At 39.1% G+C, this 21,933-nt stretch overlaps 1 protein-coding gene across 1 annotated transcript in view; it reads right to left on the bottom strand.

Annotated features, from left to right (window-relative positions):
- The window catches only part of pcsk5b (proprotein convertase subtilisin/kexin type 5b), a 66,596-nt gene that overhangs the window by 14,657 nt on the left and 30,006 nt on the right, over positions 1 to 21,933 (bottom strand). The window contains exons 21-31 of the mRNA XM_072682375.1: positions 15,531 to 15,633; positions 15,206 to 15,342; positions 13,910 to 14,110; positions 12,042 to 12,122; positions 6,132 to 6,174; positions 5,898 to 6,040; positions 4,962 to 5,165; positions 4,478 to 4,561; positions 3,261 to 3,459; positions 2,778 to 2,992; positions 2,269 to 2,505 (exon numbers count right to left, since the gene is read on the bottom strand). Coding sequence (XP_072538476.1) covers positions 2,269 to 2,505; positions 2,778 to 2,992; positions 3,261 to 3,459; positions 4,478 to 4,561; positions 4,962 to 5,165; positions 5,898 to 6,040; positions 6,132 to 6,174; positions 12,042 to 12,122; positions 13,910 to 14,110; positions 15,206 to 15,342; positions 15,531 to 15,633 — 1,647 coding nt within the window. The remainder of the gene's footprint in view (positions 1 to 2,268; positions 2,506 to 2,777; positions 2,993 to 3,260; positions 3,460 to 4,477; positions 4,562 to 4,961; positions 5,166 to 5,897; positions 6,041 to 6,131; positions 6,175 to 12,041; positions 12,123 to 13,909; positions 14,111 to 15,205; positions 15,343 to 15,530; positions 15,634 to 21,933) is intronic.

Here is a 21,933-nt window from a genome sequence, read left to right as displayed (position 1 = left end):
CAGCAGTTTTGGGAGAATATGGTGCTGTTGATACTAAAGAGCAGCTCATCAGTTCCAGACTCTGCTAGTTATGAGAATACAGGTTGCTACATGAACCAGGAATTGTGGTCGTGGCTTATCCTATGCTGCAGTTTTCACGCTAAGGGCGCTCAAACACGTCAAAGACAGGGAGAAGCCAAAGGGAGAAAATAGGGATCTGTGCTAGGCTTAAAGCTAACTTTAACCTTTTAACAGCTCTTCTCTTCTTCTAAATCAAACTGGACTACTTCAGCTGAAGCAAACTGGAGTTCAACACACACCAGAAGGAAAAGCACTTGCCTAAATGACAACTAAGCCTTTTTTTGCCCCAAACAAAGTCATATACTAAATATTTAGACATCAAATTCTTCAAAATACTTAGAATACTCAATAAATGCACTTTATGGGACATTTAAGTTAACTAGCTAACTGATTAGGATTTCTCTCAACGCATTATTGTGTTTCATACTGGATGTTTTGACTGGGTATTTGACTGGGTATTTTGTGAGGCAAGATATCTCAGAGGCGAAATAGCATGACCACCGAAAAGACAGAAACACAAATATCAGCCCAGCATAGACAAAACATGTCAGATGCTCACAGTGTGGTAATGACACAAGCACTTAGAAAATAAAGTGGGAAAATCATGATATATGGTACCGAAAGCCGTCCTGTTTAAGACAACAGTCTGAGAATATAAGGGTGAGTCGTCCAACATCTGCGAAGCATCTGGTTTTGCAATGTCTGGCTTTTGTTTGTACAGCGGCAGACTTGGCTTGTGTGGTTTGCTTTCCATATTCCAATACAATTAATGTAATTATGACAAATTAGGAGAGCTCAGAATAAAGATTTCTGCTGACAAACGAGCCATTTTCAGACTAATGGTTACAAAATTCCAACCGGAATGCTGAAACCTCCAAGCCTTAGCATGGCCATGAAAATGACTCCCATTTGACCACAGTGTCAGTTATTAACTCCCGTATTTCAAAGCCCAAAGATGTTCCTGTGTTTGTCAGCATGTGCAATGTGTAATCATGATGACTTTAAGTGTATTGATATCAATGTCTTTGTGGACATGTGCACTGTCATTCAAAAGTTTGGAATCACTCATGATAATATATACAGTTGAATGTGAACATGTGGATAGCCTAGACCAAATCTTTGAGAAGTAGTAAACACAGCGTCTGTTGCTAATAAAACAAAGCAGACTTTTTGGCAAATCCTGATGCACAGAAGAAGAAAAAAATCATAACCATCCATATGGCTTGTGAAAAAGATTGGACACCTTATAAAGCACCCCTTTGGCAGAAAATCGCAGCCTGAAAACGCTTTTGTAGCAAAAGCTAAGTCTTTTGGTTCCTGCAGTAGGATTCTTTTTACTCATCTTCACAGAAGGCTATATTCTTGTCAGATGGTTTGATATTTGCATCCAGGATTTAGTAGAATTTTGTGTAATGCATTCTTTCCTTCACCAATGCAATGCTGCAAATGCCACTAGCAGCAACACAACACCAAAGCATGACAGATTCATGCTTCACAGTTGGCAAGGTGTTCTTCTCATGTTTGATTTGCCTTTCTTACCAGCACACAAGCTGCCTTACTTGCATTAATTACTGTTGTTTTCTGACGTTTAGACAGTTGCTTAGAGCCCACAGTTGCTAAAGTAAAGTAAAATAATTAGAACATTTTATACTAGTGGTTAAAAAGTTAATGACATTAATCACAACAATATTCTGTGACTAATAAGGACTTATCATAAGTCTAAATGCTAGCTAGCACGTCCTTGAATTGAATTTAATAAAGTGTCTAGAGGAGTCTGATTATTTTTCTTATAATATCTGAGAGTAGTTTTGAGAACTTCAGCCTCGAACACGGCGAAGCTCGAACACAGAAGCTTTAATAGAGAAAAAGCTTCAACAACTTTTTGGATGATCAGTCATTGGGCTGGATTAATCTAAGAGCTAAGAGAGGAGAAAATAAGAGTTAGTTATGAGATTGAATCCATATTTCAGCATAAATAAAGTGTAATCTCCCCTTTGATCTTAACAGTAGTGACGCTGTGTTTACATCGCTAAATAAAAGCGCTAATACGCCACTAGGCTCTGTAGAGAGAGACCTACTCATAACATATTGTCCACTGAACGAGGATTCCAGACCTTTAAACTGTTGTACATAGAACACATTAGAGTTTACATGTTAGAGTATATGTGTTTGTCTTTGCATATGCCTGTGTGTTTGATAATGAAGTACCCCTGCATTTGGCCTTGTCTTCATATGTGTTTGAGGGGCAGCTGAACAGACATGCTCCATTGTAGCGGACCGCTGTAGGGTGCCAACATGAGATGCAGTCATCTGCATCTGGCCCATCGCAGTCTGCGCAGTCATCATGGCAAGGCTCACACTTCTTTTTTTTCAGACTTGTAAAGTAGCCTTTGGGACAGTCATCCAAACAGTTGCCCTCATGTAGGAAGTGGTACTCATTGCATTCTGAGAGAGAAAGAGAAAAAAATTAAATAATTGTAAATGCAATGTAAATAATAAAAATGAATAAATGCAAACGGCCTTAAACCCCACCCTTGTGGAACCCCAATCCTAGTTGAAAAACTAGCCTACATACAGCTCAAACACATGTATGCTTCACCTTCACAAATAATTGGCAAGCATTTAACTGGTGTATCCAAGCATTTAACTGGTCTTGTCCCAATATTTTACCCTGACAGGACTAAATCCATTTTTCCTAAGTATCGAGTGATGCTCACCACTGCATTTGCCGCTTCTGTCACATTGGGTGCAGCTATTGGGGCAGCGTTCACATACTTCATTTTTCACATAGTAGTTCTCAGGGCAGTGGCTCACACAGGTGTGCTTGTAGAGTAGGTACTGTTTCTCACAGGTCAGACAGTGGTCAGCACCGTCCTCACACGAGGCACATCCATCAGCACAGCTACGACACTCACTGCCATCAGGGTAACCCCTGTGGAGAGGCAAACAATGCAAATGTATGACTAGTGTGCGTTGGACTGCTCTGTGTGGGAGATACTATGTGGGTTGCGTCGACATGGTGAAGAGATTAATGCCCCCTTTATTTATTTTTACCCCTAAAAAAATTAGTTCATACTTTAGCCTTGTAACTCTGGTAAAAGATTAAACCACTCAAGGCTGCCTTGGACTACATTTGGCTTAACAGCAAAATTGTGTAAAGGTGATTTAGTAAGAGAAGAGGGGGAGAAACAGATATATACCTCTGACATTCTGGGACACATAAGCCGTCTTGCAAGTAGAGGTGGGCTTTGCCAGTCCTGCACTTAAGGCAGTGATGAGCATCCTGGCACAAGTCACAGCCAGGGAGGCAATCCTCACAATGCCCGCTTGTCCTGTTTCCATAAAAACCGGCAGGACAGGACGACACACACATCTGCTTGTCTGCAACTAGAAACATACCTACATACACACACACACAGAGGGAGAAAATGTTCAACTGATCTTAAATAAAGAAATAAAACAAACAAACAAACATCATTATCCTAAAAATCTATTTTACTACATTAAGTGATAAATGTATTATAATAATCATCTTTGTACTTTCATGCCTATTAAAGCCATACAATGATTTTAATACAATGACTAGGCGATATAGGTGATGCAGTGCCACTTTTCTCATATCTCTAAAACAGTAACTTTACAGAAGGAACAAAAAACTTCTTCACATTCAGTGGAACCCAAAACAGATGTTATAAAGAAACAGTCTGCTATTTATTTATTAATATATTGATACCGTTGGTCAGTCTTTCCTGAGGACTACAGTTAGTTTCTGTGGTTGTTTTACTGTTTGAAACCTGTCACTTCTGCTCCTACCCCTTTTTTTATTTGTATTTTATATGCATTCAGTTCACCATACCATCACGCAAAAAACAATCCATGTGGATAAAGCTAAAGGTAAAGTCCAAATTGGACTTACTAAAACTTTTAGCTGATAAACCCATATATTTAAACACATATTCTGATCATGGCAAACATCACAACTGCAGCTACGATGAACTTGACTTTCTTTAAGACAGATTTGAGAGGCCTTTGATTCTATAACCCTTTTCAACCATTTATTTGGGTCCATGTGTCACTAAGTAACCACATAAAATATATATGATAGTTTTATATTAGCAACAAAATCATGTATAAGAATTACTGGAGTCTGGAGTTTATGATTTTGGAAATCATTTGAACTTTGGTTATTTACATTGTGTATGAATTTCATAATGACTTCACCAATAGAAATCATTTAGGCTAAAATCTTGACTTCCAATCCCCTGTTAAGTTTGTCTTCACCTGTAAAGTTGCCATTTCGGAGACAGACAATTATTGCATAACGGTTACAGTTATAACAATTCACAATAACATTAAACCATACAGGTTGAGATTTGTTGGATATTGGATATGTCTGTAGGTAAGGCAACAAACTCACCTTCCTTACAGGCATTACACTGGTTTTCTCCACGTCCTGAACACAGCATACAGGTAGAATGGCACTGCTCACATTCTCCAAATTCTACATATAAAATTAATTAATTAACTCAAAAAAGAAGTTTAAAAAACACAAGAGTTCAAAGATTATTCAAAGATGCAGAGAAAATGGGACCCCAAATAACCCCAGGAACTTATGCAAGACCTAGTAGACCACCAAGAGTGCTATCCTTAGATGAGCAGCATTTGTTTCTTAGCAACATATGTATCTTATTTAAAGGCCATTGGACTGGAAATGAAATTAATAAAGGGTCTCTAATGAATGTCAGACACCAAACATGTCTTGGCTGTCCAACTACATATGGGCTTAAGGAAATTGTGCATATTAGATTTTTCACCACAGTATCGCTAAAGTCTCTAATTTTGCAGGTGGACCATTCGAGAATCTGCTAATTTAAATCAGACCAAATGAACAGCAGTCTTACTGTTGAGGAATTGGAAGGTGGGACAAGTGATCACTTTGTTGACATCGATGCACTTTCCATCTACCAGACGCATGTCGTCTTCACATGAGTCGCAGTCGTTGAAGTATGGACCACCACATGAGCGACAGTCGGAGTGACACGGCTCACACTCCCGTTTCAAATCACCATAAAAACCCTCCATACACTTCTTCACACACAGGCCACCTAGGGATTAAATGATAAACAAACCCCTTAAACGAAAGTGTTATCACAAACATTACCAAAGAATAGTCCCACCATATATATATATATATATATATATATATATATATATATATATGTATATATATATATATATATATATATATATATACCAATTGCTGATAAAGATATGCAGATGCTAACATACAGCTTGTCGCTTGTCTAGTCCTTGTAAAGAAGGACTACCAGTGGAATAGGACTCTCTTGGGCAGATAAACATCAACCTATTGGCACCATGCTGCCAAATGTCAGGTGTGGGCTAAAGGGTATAAAGCCCCCCAGATTGGGAGTTGGGGAAGGGGTAGTGATCATCATACATCCTAACCTCACTAACACTCTTGTTGCTGAACGCAATCAAATTCTCACAGCAATGCTCAAGAATCTAGTAGAAAGCCTTCCTTGGACAGTAGATACCTTTCATAATACTGTAAAACAATGATTTAGCCGATGTCCCAATACTTTAGTTCACACAGTGTATGTATAAGGAAGGTAAGGAAGGATTGTTCCTGTGTGTTTAAGATGTTTTCACCTGCCAAGATTTCATTCTATGCTGTGTACTGCAACATGTCAAAATGACAAAAAAAGCAGAAAATGTGCTGCATTTTAGAAGAACACAGTTACTGGTTTCTCCCGTCTCTGTATGGGTTTGTTTAGTAACTGGTAACTCTAGGCATAAAGTATGTGTGCTTTTCGCACCTGACAGGAAGTAGTCATTATCACAAAGGTAACACTGATATTCGTCACAGTTGGCGCAGTGATCGTCACAATGCATGCACATCATTGCAGTATCATCCGCAAACGTCCTCTCAGGGCAGATCCTGTGGCAGTATGGCCCCAATCTGAGAAAAAAAAACATATTATGTAATGTAGAAAGCATGAAGTAATGGAAACCACAGACTAATTTATTGAATGTAAGAGGTACTGACTTACTGGTAATAGTCCTTTAAACAGGACAGGCAATGCCTTGGGTTTACTGTAAAACAAAGAATAGAAACAAAGTACAGTTAGTTAACCTAATTGATAAATAAACGACAACACGATCGTTTAAAGTACTTAACTTTAAAGAACTTAATAACATCAGCATCTTATAATACTGCCACAATATTGGCTTTACAGCCTTTGCAATGCTGATGCAAATAAGCATCTGGCATCACATATTCACTAATCTGTTGAAAAAACTGGAAGGCATGCCGTCATCACAACTTTAAGCAATATAATTACAAAATGCAAGTTTGTCCATATCATGCAATCCGAACCAGAATATTCAATAACCAGCTAGAATAGTTAGAATGGCCGGAGATGCTAGGCTAACATGGCTAAAAAAAAAAAAAAAAAACACATATGGACATAATCTCCTTACAAAAAACTAATGTATACTATTAGATTATTACAGTATACTTCTTTTTATCTAAAAACAGTATACTTAAGTGTGCCTTCAGTTTACTTTTCATGTACCTGTCAAAATATACCAACCATATTTATACTTGGTTATAATACTCAGTTTAGTATAAACCTAGTGAACTTTATACTGTATTGTTTTATACTGTATAATCAATACAATATATAAAAGTAATACAATACAATTTATACAAGTAACTTAATCTTGCTCTATATATACTTTTAAAACAGATTCCTGCCATGTACAAAGTTTCAGTGTGGTTGGGGTTCGGGGGGGACAAATTATGGAGATGTTACATGACACAAAAGCCTGTGTATTAGCAGCGCTTTGTTTTGAACTTGAATGTTGAAGTTCTTATATTCTGGCATCAATCTAATGCAATACACGTTTAAAATTTTAATTTCTAAAAATAATAAGCATGTCTTTTTCCATGTGTAGTCTAGTGGTGGCTTGTTGAAGTGTAGATAAAATACAGTTTAAGATATATATCAAATATAAAAATAATACCTCAATGCAATCTAGTAGTATACTTTAACGTGTACATTTTTTTTTTTTTTAAGTAACTAAGTTAACCATAACAAAGTTAACTACACATATTACGTCAGGTTCAATTAAAGAAATCTTAGCAGTAAACTTTTGAACCAGAATTAAAACTATTTCACTAGTGGTTTACAGTGAGTGTACTTAAAAGTGTCATAAACAAAAAAAGTGAGATAGGAGGACTAGTACTTGCAGTACAGAATAAAACCTAGTGTGTCACACAGCTCCAGAGGCCTGGTGTTGTGGGTTTAATCCTCACTCAGTCCACAGTCTCTTATGTGTGTTCTGCCTGTGTCTGTACAGGCTTTGGCTGGGTATCCTGGCTTCCTCCCACCCCCCAGAATTGTAAATGGTAGGTGAATAGGCCATGCTAAATTGCCTCTAGGTGTTGCTGAATGCAATCAAATCTTGACAACAATGCACCAACATTAATAGAAAGCCTTCCCTGGACAGTAGAGACAGTAACTCCACAGCAGGATCATCAAAAGCAGGATCATCTCTTTTTTAAACCCTTGATTTCGGAAGAAACAGTGAATGAGCAGGTGTCCCAATACTTTGTTTATTTCATGTAGTAAAATAGTGGAAAAATCTGTCTAATTAAAATCAGAACTGTCTTGGAGAACATCTGGTTCACACTGAACTAGCATTCAGTGAAACGTTCTAGTCGGTTCATCTTCTCTCCATTTACCAACAGGGGGCAAGCTAACATTGTCAAACACTACACTCTATACATAAGGGTGCTTCAAAGGGTTCTTTGAGCGATGCCATACCATGTTGTTCTTCACGGTTACACATTTCTATTACAAACATGGTTCTTTAAGGAACCAAATGTGGTTCATCTATGGCATCTCTCAAAGAACCATTTGGAGCACAGAGTGTAGAAGACTGTGTTACTGCTCCATGTACTTTGGTTAATTCACCCAGACAGGCTGCCCTTCTTCTCCCACTTGCTTTCCTTGAATTTAGCTGATCCCATTTCAATAATGATCCTTATTCTAGGGCAACAAGACCAGGCAAATTCCAAGGAAGCCGGCAGGGAAGGATTTGACTATTATTTGGATGCGGCCACAGTTTTGAAGCAGCTTGGATCATCACAGTGCAGCAGCCCTGAAGCAAACTGAGCAATAATTCCCCCCGTTTCAGGAGCTGGGCCAAAACACAGTTTATCTAATTGAAGAGGGAATACTAGGTGCCAAGACAAATGCGGGTCTACAGATAGGTCAGACTGCTTTGCTTACTAAGTAAACAACTTAAACGGATTGGTGTGGGGTTAGAAGATCTGTTAAAGGAGGGGTTTGGGTTCAGTCAGACAACAAGTTCAATAAGAAAGTCAGTTAGCCATTTAGCATGATATTATACAGCTGCTACAAGTTTTCTTTCTCTATTATTATTAACATGCTAGCATGGTTTGGGATGCCATAGAAGAGCCATTTTAGTTCCATAAAGAACCATGCTTGTAAAAAAGAAGTGATGGTGAAGAACCTCCTTTTTTTTACAGGTTTAAAAGCTTCTTCACATGTACTAGTGCATCTCCACAAACGTGAATATCATGGAAAAGTTTGTACTTGTAGCTCGTGAAATCCAAAACCTCTGTACAATACAGAAAAGTCCAACTTCTGACAAGAATCTATATCTATACATGTATAGATATCATCTATATACTCAATACTAGGCACCGCTGAGATGTAACTGAAGCCCAGGATGCTTTGATAGAGGCCTTCAGCTCCTCTGTATTGCTTCTTATATTCCTCATCACAATACCCCATTGATTCCCTGTGGGATTTAGGTCTGGAGTATTGACTGGCCAACCAAACACAGTAAAATCATGCTCAGCAAACCATTTGGTAGTAGTTTTAGCACTGTGGGCAGGTGCTAACTCGGCATCTCCATAAAGCTTGTCGGCAGATGGAAGCATTGGAGGTGGAAATGGAAGTGCTCTAAAATCTCCTGAAAGACAACTGCATTGCCTTTGGACTCGATAAAGCACAGCGGACCGACACCAGCAGATAACAAGACCCCCCCAAACCAAAAATACAAAACGTACTTTCATCTGAAATCTTTGGACCACTGAGCAACAGTCCAGTTCTTTTTCTTCTTAGCCCAGGTCAGACCTTCCGACGTTGCCTCTGGTTCAGGAGTGAGTTGATATTAGGAATGCAGTTGTTGTACTGTTGTACTTTTTCTGGAGATGGCTCCTTGGTGGCACTTGATGCACTGACATAAGCCTCAGTCCAAGTTCTTGAACCTTTTCTGGACTTGACTATACTTTCACAGTTGCAGTCTCGTGCACCCTTTCCTACCACATTTTTCCCTTCCAGTCAACTCTTCATTAATAGGCACTGCCAACAGACAGCCTATTCGCCAGTGGCCTTTTGTGGTTCACCCTCCTTACTGAGAGTGTCGATGCTTATCTTTTGGACAACTGTGAATTCAGCGGTCCTCCCTAATGATTGTGGTTGCATGTGCATTTATCTTTACTAGACCAAGAGATAAATACTGTGCACCTCTTGGTCTAGTTCAGGACACGCAACCATTTGTATAGTCATTTTCTCAACCCCCCAATTAAATATTTGAATAATTTATGAGCTATAAGACACACTGATCAAAAGAAAAACAAAAAAGGCCCAAAATACGTCACTTAATGTGTAATGAATTTGAAATATATAAGGTTTTTTTTTACAATATTTATTTATTTTTCAATGTCTCTTCTATGGCATCACTCTAAGAACCTTTGGCATCACCAAATGTTTTACGGTGCAACTCGAGAACTTTTAGATAAAAAAACGAAACCATTTCAGCTAAAGGGGCCCCCCCTTTTTGGACCCAAGGCTTTAGATCAAGGGGTGACAATCCCAAATGATTTCTCCTCATACACCAAAAGGAGAGCCATGTAAGAGCTGGAGCAGCGCTCATTATCACACACACACCCTCTTTCTCATCTTTGATCTGATCCAGTCGGCCCGTGTCTGATTACACACTTATCTCTTCAGCGCCAGCGTGTATCTGGCGCTTTGATGATCCGCACGCGACACGGTGTGACATCTTTTCATCTTTAGCATCTTCCCTGCTCCAAATTTAAACGCTTGAATAGAGGCTGTAAGAAACATGACGAGATAGGACCCCCATCTCACGAACCTGGCACACACCCACACACATTAGGGGGAGGGGGGCGTACAGTGGAGATGGAAAACAGTAGTATGAGACTGTGTGAGGTAAGTAGGAATGTTTACGAGGGCTAAAATGGGTCATGAGATAAACAGGAGTTGTTCCCGTGAAGTATTCTCGAGGCAGCGTTGTCTGATTGGGGGTATTTGAGGCGGTTTCAAGCTTTATGCATTATAAGGAAGGAGCCCCAGGAGTTTATATTATTTAATTTAATGTATACATTTATTTCATTTAATTGACTTTTTACCATACTTTCCATACTCTTTTTTTATTTTAAATTCCCACCCACTAGCCAGGACTCCCCCATCATATGATGCTATTATTGCTGAGAGGGTGAAGGCTAACATGTGATTCCTCTAAGGTTCATAAAGGTAAAGGTGCATGTATTTGTCACTGTACAGTGTACACTGTACAGCGAAATGTGTCCTCCGCATTTAACCCATCTGGTAGTGAACACACACTCACACACACGTGTTAGGGGCAGTGAGTACACACACACACCCAGAGCGGTGGGCAGCCAACTCCAGCGCCCGGGGAGCAGAGAGGGTAAAGGGCCTTGCTCAAGGGCCCAACAGTGGCAGCTTGCCGAGCCTGGGAATCGAACCCACAACCCTGTTATCGATATCCTGGCGCTCTAACCGCTGAGCCACCACTGCCGCAAAGCCAGCCAACAGCATATTTTTTGATGCTGCTAATGCAACATCACTTAACAGCTCAACACCGGCACTGGCTAGAAATGTTATGAGTTATGGGGTAGAGGGAGGGCCATCCTAACTACTAGCTAAATTATACTAACTTAAGTGCCCATCGGTCTTTGACAGCCACAAGTGTTTGCTGTGTGAGCAGTGCAGTAAAAGTAGTAAGAACTAGCTTACTTTTGTGATATTTGGGAGCCTTGAAAGCAGTACAACCTCAGAAGCAGCAGCAAAGAGAGAGAATGCCATATTGGGAAAAAACTCAGCCAGGTTGCCAGGCACTCTTCACATTGGATAAACTGTGAGCTTTCATCAGCATAGATCTGAAAGTAGGAAAACTGACACTGCTGCTTCCAATCTTGTACCTGAATATCTTATTTACAGCATAAGTGTGTTTACTCCTGCCCTGCCTGGGTGTCTGTTATTAGCATGGCTAATTCAAACCAATGCATGGACATAAAGTAAGGTTAGCTGCTTTACAAGACATCCACAGCCACACCACATTCACTACAAACCTACCACTTCATCCATAAAAGGAATAGAAGTGAAAGTAAATAATCAGAGCTGACTATAGAATACCTCCAAAATGGTGCTCAACTTACAATGAACGTCGCTCTTACGATTCGATAATGCACTCTGAAACTTTAGGCCACAGATCATCAATAAAGTATTCAATCATTCTGATCATCCTTATTTATTTAATATTACTCTATGGGATCTAAAGGTGTTTTACAGGAATGTTACATATGTAGCTTGTCATCAGATTTTTGAAGCAAATATGCTAAGATTTTTGCATTTTTTGTTGCCCTAGAATTGGACACTCCTTCCTTATTCCTTCTTTTTGCTGAATTATGCTGAAATATTGATTCTAGACATCTCTGTCTTGTATTGAACTAAACCAGATATTGTGAATCTCTGCACACCTGGTGCTAGTAGTTTAAAACCCTACACTAGCATGCATTAAATGACTGCATTCGCTGGTATGGGACTATGTCAGCTCAGACGTTTTGACGACATTAAAAAGACCAATGGATTACCCACCACTAAGGCACTTCTGACAGCCTTCTTCACAGGGAACACACTCCTCATCACCGTTGTCATCATCTGTGTCGGCCACTTTACCTGCACAGAGGACAGAACGTGGTTATTTCAGTGCTAGGATCAGTGCCAAGGGGATATTCTATTACAGAGAAGAAAATGAATGTGTGTATGTGTGTATGTGTGTGTGTGTGTGTAAGCACGTATTAGAGAGGATCATGTGTGAAGAAGTATGAGAGGAGGAGAAGGCTTGTGTGTGTGAGCGTATAGTGGCGTGTGGAGCTTAGCCCCCAGGCCATGGCAGAGGATCCGTTTATACATGTCTGTCACTAATGATAAGAATTTGTGCTCCTCCACTTTTCCATCTCCAACACTTCTCACTCCAGCTCTCCCTCATTTTCTCCAGGCCCTATCTCACTCTCAATGTGTAAAGGCGATTAGATCAACAGCTTTGCGTGTTACGACCGGCTAAAGAAAATCTGTACTTTAGATGTCCCTGATATGCTGAGATTAAGAGCCGAAGTGACAGTGAACGGGCTTCAAACTCTTGCCCTCAGCAAAAAAAAAAAAAGGCCAAGAACCCACATTTTAAGGCATAAAACCGACATTTTATTTACATATCTATTTGTGAAGGACCTGGATTGAACATCACTCACATACTCACCCACATTAAATCTGCATTATGTAGCAATTATACCATTAAAAGAAAAAACAGATTAAATATATGGCATGGAGAATGGCATCTCTACCATTGCCACTCCATTCTGGCTAACTTTGGTGGAGCGTGCATCACCAAATATACTACTCCTGTAATACCAGTAAAACGGAGATCACCTGAGTGCAGTGAATGTGCCTCAAGGGATTCAGAGCTGTCTTGGTGGCCTCCGGCACAAGCGGCCTTCTTGCACAGCTATTCAGTTTGAGGACGGCCTACACACGTGACATAGCCAGCCTTATATTTCCTAATGATGGATTTGACTGAACTGGACATTTTTTTTGCATCCATCCCCTGACTTATTCTCTTCAGTAACCTTTTCTCAGAGCTGCGTGGGATGATCTTTTGTCTTCATGGTGTATTTGTAGCCAGGAATACTGACAATCAGAGGAAATTGCAGATTAGCCAGTGACCGGATCTTCAGACAGGTGTCTTGAGACGCATTCACTGCACTCAGGTGATCTCCACTTCACTAATTGTGAGACTACTAGCACTAACTGTCTGCTGCATGAACTAGGTCAGTCATTTTAAAGGGGAGGGGGGGCATATTCAGGCGATTACTTATTTTAAATCATTCATTTTTATTTAATTAACATTAGGTTGTTGTTTGTTTGGTTGGTTTGATTTATTTATTTTTTTTTTTTGTATTCCATTTATTAAAGAGCAATAAAGGGGGAAGACGGAGGGAAGGATGTGCATACTTTTCATGGGCACTGTACAGAAATACAGCCCAGTCAACTGACCCATTTGGGTTAAAACCTAAAGTGTTCAGACTGGAGCTGGGCAATATGACAATATGTTATCGTATCGTGATCAATTTTGTTATCATGATACACAATATGCTTTTATTAGTGTATCATGGATATTGTCAGTGCTTAAAGATTAACTGATTAACTGCTCATTTCTTTACAAAAAGTCGAATTAGTATTATTTCATTAAATAAAGTGAAGCATATTTTAAGGGAAAACCATGGTACTCAGTTTGGGAGAGTATTTGCAAAGCAGTTTTTAAAAACTGACACTCTTGGTGCAAAAAAATGTCTTTAAAAATGTCGTGATATAAAATCAAATGTTTATATCTCCCAGCTGTAGTTCAGAGGCAGCTGAGGTGGGAAAACACACATTTTGGGACAGAAACAGAAGCCTCTGGAACTGACCCTCTGCACATTCCAGCTGGACACACGTCCCGCCTTTGAGGTAGTGGGAGGCAGCGCAGTGGAGGCAGTGGCTGCCGCTGCTGCACACCAAGCAGTCCGGAGGGCAAGGCTCGCAAATGTTCCCTGAGGAAGGGTAGTGTCTCTGCGGACAGCGGGCTCGACACTCGTTTTCAAACAGATAGCGCTCCACCTCGAACGTATCTGTCAAAAAGTTACACACAAATGAGGAGAAAACAAAACAACAGCCGAATAAAGTGCCAGAAATGTCGAAACGGAGCAAATAGTGTTGCTGTAACGCTAGTACTGCTAGCTAGCTAGCTCAAACCTAGCTAGCTGTGCTAACTAGCTCGCTAGCGCTAGCTTTCATTTCCTTTAATTCCTTGTTTCCTCTTTCGACTTTTTACATCATAATTATATAAAAATATAATCTTCAGGTGTATAACTACTGTATTTCTTTAAAAAAAAAAAGCCTCGCTGCGGAGCAGAAAGCATCGCTATACTTGGCTACAAATCTTAGCTATCTGCTAAGCTCATGAGATTAGCTCGCAACCTAGCTAGCTAGCTACATGCTAGCAAGGCTAACGCTACCTGCTAGCTATTATTATGAGCCTGTTAATATTTGTAACCACTGAGCCGAGAGATTAATATGAGTATTAGCAGCTAAATGACTGGTTACAGAAGTCACTCAGTTGTTAGCTAGTATTATAGATACTGTAGTTATCTATGTTTATTGGCACTGCACATTACACTGCACCTGCTTCCTTCTGTTTCTGTATTTGTACATAAATGGGAGGCTATTTTGCTCTTAACTTTGCTTTTCACTCTACTTCTGACTTTCCTCTGGGATTAATACATTTATCTATCTATATGCTGCCTCAGGTCATCTCGAAATCAGTGGAGGTGTCACACATGAGCCTAAGGTCACCATGCACATGCCCAGCGCTGAGCTGAAGAGCAGAGGAACTTGTGTACTCTGGAGGGATGTAGATCTATCCCAACGCCTTTGAGATGAGCTGGAGTGCCTGAGCTCATCAACCAACATCAGTACCTGACCTCACTAAAGCTCTAAAATGCTGAATGCAGTCAAATCCTCTCTGCAATGCTGAAAACATCTAGTGTTAAGGTTTTACAGATATGTAGAAGCTCCTAGTACAGCATATGGGGTGCAAACTCCCCATTTATATCCTTAATTTCTGAGAAGGCCTCAAATGAGCAGGTGAGAAGTTCCAGTGACTTAAAATGTGATAGGTGTGAGTTACTTTTCCTGTAGCCAGAAGGTCTGAGCTGAACCGTTACCTTTGCTGCAGCTGGTGCATTTGTCAGGACCCTCATCATTACACTCATGGCATGTATGGTGACAGCGCTGACACTGGCCATCCTTCTCATACTTTCCAGAATTACAGTTCCTTACACAGCGTCCATCGTCCATGACCCTGCGGAGGAGGTAAGCATGTTGTAACTGACATGCAATTTTGAGCACAAAGTGATATACGAATGATTTGAGACATCCAGTATAACCACTGTCTTAATGCCTCTGTCCCAACAAGGAGTTTATTCTGGGGAACGTCTGACTGACTTGGTGGGCCTTTCCGTTGAGGTGCTGTGATGTGAGCTGACGTACCTGGTGAACATGCAGCTCAGGCAGTCGTCACTGTTGGGTCCTGTGCATTTGTAGCAGGTAATGTCACACGATTTACACTCCTCATTTTCAGTCGTATACTGACCTGAGGGAGAAATAAAGGATGCTAGTTCTCTTCTAAATTTTTGACATAACGGAAACAAGGAGGTGTAGAAAAGCATCATGATGCTTTGGGATGAACATGGTCATTCAGCTGTATAATTCAAAGTGTTTTCTATAACAGAAATGTAGAAATGTAATTTCTGTAAATACAAAATATACAAAATATGTATATTTAGAAAATTAAATGAACCTAAATGACACTGGCTTTGGAATGACAATCAATTAGTAGTATTATTAGTATTATTAAATACATTGAATAGCTGGGATGTTTTCCCTTTAAACCTGGTAATAAACAGCAGAAAATGTTCGCTTTTGGAAAACTAAATAAAATTAAATGTATGTAAAATGTCAAACATTTGAGTTTTGTATTAAAGCTGTTGTGATAATTGATTATTATATTTATTATTATTATAGATAAACTATGTAATGTAACTTGAAAACATATAGTTAAATATAATTAAATGTAGAATGGAAAGCAAAAGTGTGCTAGTGGTCTGAGCCTTTTGGACCCTTATTTATTTAAAATAAATAATACAAAATAAATTAAATACATTTTTTGTACCAAAATAATAAAAAAAGAAGAAAATGTAGATTCCATGTTTAATTGTTTCCTAATGAATCATAATAAGGTTTTTGAGATATTTCAACAATAATACATTCATACAAAACACACAAACATACACATTCACATAGTACTGTGCTGTCGCTTTATCACACTAAATAAGTACCGTTCATTCACACTAGTTAGCGACAAAGTCAAGTGAAGTTGAGACAGAAAAAGCTTACCTTTGCTTTACCTGTTTTCATGTTTAAAGGTTTGGAAAAGAGCCCAGAGAGCACGCCACACTGATTTGTGTTTCATGCTCTAGACAGTGCAATGCAGTCACATTCCAGATACACAGATCAACATAGTTTCAGTGCATGCAAGCCCCACACCATAATTAAACTCCATTCAGCGCAGAACAATTAAGTCACTGTCAGAGTTGGCTCTGCTAATCAGAGATGAGCGTACACAAGTTCTCTGAACTGTTTTCTAGTCTCTCATTTAGTGAACTGGCCTTGCATTGACGTCAACCCATCTTGCCACATTCACTGAGGAGCTGAGGGCAGAAGGCATTAGTGTCAGACTAGGACAGCTGAATATAAATTGAGGTTGATTGTAATAGACGTAAAGTTAATGCATCCTATGGTTCTTGCATTGCAGTGGAGGTCGAGTCTAGTTCTAAGTAGTGTGATAATGGTGAAATGGTTCATTGTAGAAAAACTTAGGGGGGTTCTGAGGTCTGCAGTGCAAATATAGCAGTTTTACATACTCTCTTAACCCACAAGAGAACCTAGGCATGTCTTCTGAGTTTTATGTGTAATGTTGATGATGGTAAAATAGTGGAAACTATGAAAAAGCAAACATTTTCTTTGGGGGGTTCCCCTTATAAAGCCCCACATGCATCTCCACAAATGTCTTAAAATGCATTTTAGGCCAAATCTTAATCACATTACTCTCCTAATACAATGCCTAAGGTGTTAGATGGCATATTTATAATCATTATAACCAACCATACAGCCATTAAATATTCCATTTACCGCCATCATGAACAGTTCTGGCATCTGAAGTTCCTCTAGAACGAAACACTCTCACAGGCTTTGCTTATGTCTTAATTCAGTGACTATGTTGATAACAAGAAAAAACATGTTGAGAAATTTACTACCTAAATAGAGCTATCAAAATGCTTAAAGACACACAGAATAACCCCTGACCACAAGCTGAGAAGTGCATTCTGTGGGCAGCTGAGAGTCTTTCCCATAAAGAGAGTGGGAGGTCTATAGCATGTTGACCTTCCTTCTGACCCTAAGCTTACGGTCCGATACACCCTATTGAATTCTGACACCCCTAAACAGACCGCCCACAAATGACCCCACATGACCCCATCCAGCCTTACACAACCCTAATTAACCTGCCAGTCATTTAGAGTGGGAAAATATGGGCCAAAGCCAATGTCAAATGTCACTCCCAGAAAATGGAGGGAGTTTCCTTAAGGGCATTTTAAAAAGGGAATTCAATTGTTCATTTTCTGCATAATTAAATCATTGAGATATAAACAAGAGAATCGGTGTGGTTTTGGTGTGAAATGGTTTAATGTAGAGAAATGTGCTGACTCCTTACTTGCCTACAGGGGTTGCAATGTTTCACAACACAAATCTATTCTTATGGGTTTTTATGTTGATGTTGGTAAAATAGTGGTAAATCTGAAGACCTATTTTAGTGGATTATTTTGCAATTTAACAACCAAAATGCTATCAAAAACAGTGTCTTAGTCCTAAAGTCATATATTTGTACTAGTTGTGTATTTCATGTACTAGTTTGATGTGAATGCATTAAGTTCATCTGGTTTCATTAGTGGTAAGGTACAGAAGTTTCTGGCCATTTTGCAATTCTGTTAATTGGTACTATTGTTAATCAGGGAGTGCATTTTATAAGAATTCATGGTTTATCCCCTAAAAACAATAAATTTTCAACTTTTTAAACATCTTTTAAAGGTCCCATTATCCTGCTTGTGTGTTTTGACATTGCGATATAAACATCTGTGTGGTTTTGTCTACCAAAAACAAAAACAGTCCTAACCCTGTTTGCAATAGTTTAGTTTATCGGGTTGCCTTTAAGAAAACCTTTACGTCTCCTCAGTGCTAAAACCCTTGCATGCAAACGGCAGTAAAATTACCACAGGAGTTCCCCAGTTCCGGGTCCCCAGCACCACCCCACCAGCTAATAGACAATTTGTGCCAGCCAGCATCGCTTAAGAGAGATTGTGTTGTCTCAGACTCCGCCAGCTGATGGCTTTGGATTCGAACTTGTGACCCCTGGGCCATAGTGGAAGTGCATTTGACCACTGAGCCACTCAACGACCGTTAAATATCTTTGATGAAAGCTCAAAGACCAAGTACAGCAGGGAACAAAATCTGCCTGCAAAACCAGTGAATCTAAATTATCAGAGCACCATTGAGTTATGTGAAAAACAGCAGACAATTCCACCTTTCATTTTCTCTGGTTGGAGGAAGAAAACTACAAACATGGTAGATCCAGACAGACATAAAATCTCAGAGGTTCACCTGCGAAAGACCCTTTTTCAGATCGGCTGCCCTGTATGGAAGCGCTCCATGTAACGTTTGTGTGAATCAGGCAGAGCTAAACTGCTGCAGGGTGAATAAGCGGAGATATTCAAATGCATTAGTGACCTCGCAAAAACATTGTATGTATGTATGTAACATGTATGTTTAGAAAATGTAACATTATTTAAAAACTATATTAAAGACTTTTCTCCACCACAGTGTGAGAAATTCCATGATACAGGCCCTTTTAAAAAACTTTTGCACATAAGACAGTAAAAATACACGCTAGTTGGCAGCAGCAGAAGTAAGGCGGAAGCCATCAGCTGGACATTAACCAAGTATTTCTTCAACTGCACACCCCTGAACAACACAGCTGAGAGGAACAGTTCCTACTCACTACAGATAAACTTGCGCAATGCAGAGCATAAGAGCCACCAAGTCCTGAGGAATAGATATGAGGGGGAAAAAATGATCCGAAGGGGAAAACAAAAAGATGTTTGGAACAGTGAGCTGCAACTAAATTAGCTGGCGGAGAAAGTGCGTTCTGAAATTCAAACGGCAAATAAAAGTTACATAAACGTGCACTTGTTTTCCAACCCAAATAAAAAGGCCTCTAATAAGCCACACAATAAGAAGTAAAGCATACCGACCTCAATAATGGCATACATGCTGGTCATTGTGATTGCTCTATATTATATTTGCAGAAAATTAAATAGTCTTATATTGTAATATTGGCATTTAAACACTGTAACCATACTTTACCCTCCCACTTGAAAACACCAAGATGATTTTACCATGCAAAACCTACCTGACAATATTTGTGTGTGTGTGTGTGGGGGGGGGGGGGTCTTAACGTGAAGGGGACCACAACTATTCAAAGTATTTCCTTGTAGAAGCCAAAAAGTAGCTGCAGATCAAAACAAGCAGCTGTGGAAATACTCTGTCTCCTAAATTCATTGTCACTATTTAGAAAGCCTTGTGTTGTCCCCAACACATATGACTAAGGATTCTCTTGGTCAAGCAGTGGATTGTTTCCCTCATAACAAAGAAGCCCTTTTGTTAGGAAACAACAAGAGAAGCAATGCATTCCAGCACCACAACCTGACTGGAGCAAATGGAACTCCGGACAAGACCAGCATTATCAACCAGAGATTCACCAGAAAAAAAAAATACAAAAAAAATAAATAAGTTCTTTTTTTTTTTTTTTTTTAAAGTGAACTCTGTTAAATCCATGTCAAAGAACATGTCAAACACCATTAATATATGCATTATATTACAAAGTCTATCTAAATTGCAATTGTAGCATCAAATGATTTGTGAAACTCATTTAAACTAACATAAATATACCATTCAGTCTTGAGCCAACATGTTTTGTACTTGCCTTACAGCCTGTTAAGAAACTCATGGTTTTTAATGCACTGGCGCACACATTTACATGTTTGAGAGTTTAATTTCTCAAACATGCAAAATTAGAGGGCACAAGACCACACTACATGTACTGTTGACAGAATACTCTATGGAAACAGTACAGGGCCACATTTATACACAGTACTGTGCTAAAGTTTTAGGCACTTTATTTAAAGATTGTTTTTGCTTGGAAACACCAGATCAGTTGGTCATTTTGAAGAAAGTAGTTGATGTTCATGTTCATGTGAGCTAGTTTGAAGAACAAGACTTGCCCCCCAGTCTGCATATAGATGTGTTCAGCATTTAACATAATACAAGTCTTTACTGGCCAAACCAGGGTTTGGATGATGGCTGTAAATCATACCGGACTCTCATGAGGAGAGCTTTGTAGATCTGTTTGTATTAATTGTAAAATGAGTGTTGTATTATTTACTGCGTGAACAAACACTTACTGCCCAGATAAAGAGCCTTTTTAATTCTAATTTTGCAGGTGCCTAAACCTTTGGAGGTTTAATACCTTGATGACATTCTGATGGGTAACGCATGCACAATTCAGAACTGTCCCTCCCCCCCCCCCCCGCCCCCCCCCCCCCCCAATAAGACTCTAGTGCAACCATCTGACAGCATCACATTTTAGTTGGGACCTATTGGTAGAAAAAACTAAACATTTCTATATGGTCCATAAATCATATGGACAAAATTATTGAGACTTATGATTTTTTAAGACTTATGATCCCATTCTATACCCATAATCACTATGGAGTTGGTCCCCCTTTGCAGCTCCAACAGCAGGTTTGGAGCTCTGCAGTTATCGAATCACAGAGCGTTGGTGCCTTTAATGCACTATGCTCTGAGCTCAGCACTCAGTGACCTGCTCTGTACCTTAACGTGGTCGGACACGTTGCTACTGACAATCGACGGAGGAATATCTACAGAACACCTAAATTCAGTGATAGGAGATGTGTCCAAATAGTATATTTTCCAAGTACTGGGCATGTACCCTATTTTAAGGCATACAAGTCTAAACAGTCAGGATTCCCAAGATTCCAGGAAGTAATTTTGTAACCAAGATCTATCCATGTACATCAAATGTGCCTTTTTGAACAGGGACTCAACTTTTTCTTTTTTTGCCACTTTTTTCTGTGCTGGTTAAATCAGACAATTTCAGACACAACTTAAAAGAGAATATCAAAGCATAAAAAATAACCTTGTAATTTGTACTCTCCGAGGAGTCTTGTTTTTATTTTAAAATTCATTAATAAAAAGATCAGTAAACTGTTCTGTCCAGTTCTCTCTAGGAGACAAAACACTTTTCTCAGGGCCCTCACTAACAACAAATCCTGATCTATATTGTGGCAGTTGACTAAAAACAGAAATATAAAATTTAATTTAAAAATAAAACAAATCAAAACATCTTTTTCTCCCACCACATCAAATAAAACTGGGCTCAAAACATATGTTTAGGTTAATAGTGATCAAAATACATATATACATTTCTTTAAAAAAAATAAAAATAAAAAAAAAGTTGCCAGAACAGAATAAGTGTATAACATTTATATAATCCTATATAACATTAGTTACGTAACGTTGCAGTTTATGGTCATAACGTATTCCTACGTCATGAATACATAATTAAAATGAAGTGGCAGAACAGGATCCTGCCCTCACAACAAGACTCATCCTCAACTGTAACCATTTATAAATCATTTCTTATAAATAAAAGGTTATTTCATCTTAAACCACGAGGCCTAAAAATGAAAATAAATCAATT

Source organism: Salminus brasiliensis, chromosome 6, assembly GCF_030463535.1.
Source record: "Salminus brasiliensis chromosome 6, fSalBra1.hap2, whole genome shotgun sequence".
Lineage (NCBI taxonomy): Eukaryota > Metazoa > Chordata > Actinopteri > Characiformes > Bryconidae > Salminus > Salminus brasiliensis.
The sequence above is the reverse complement of the archived record's forward strand: the minus strand, read 5'-3'. Positions and strand labels throughout refer to the sequence as shown.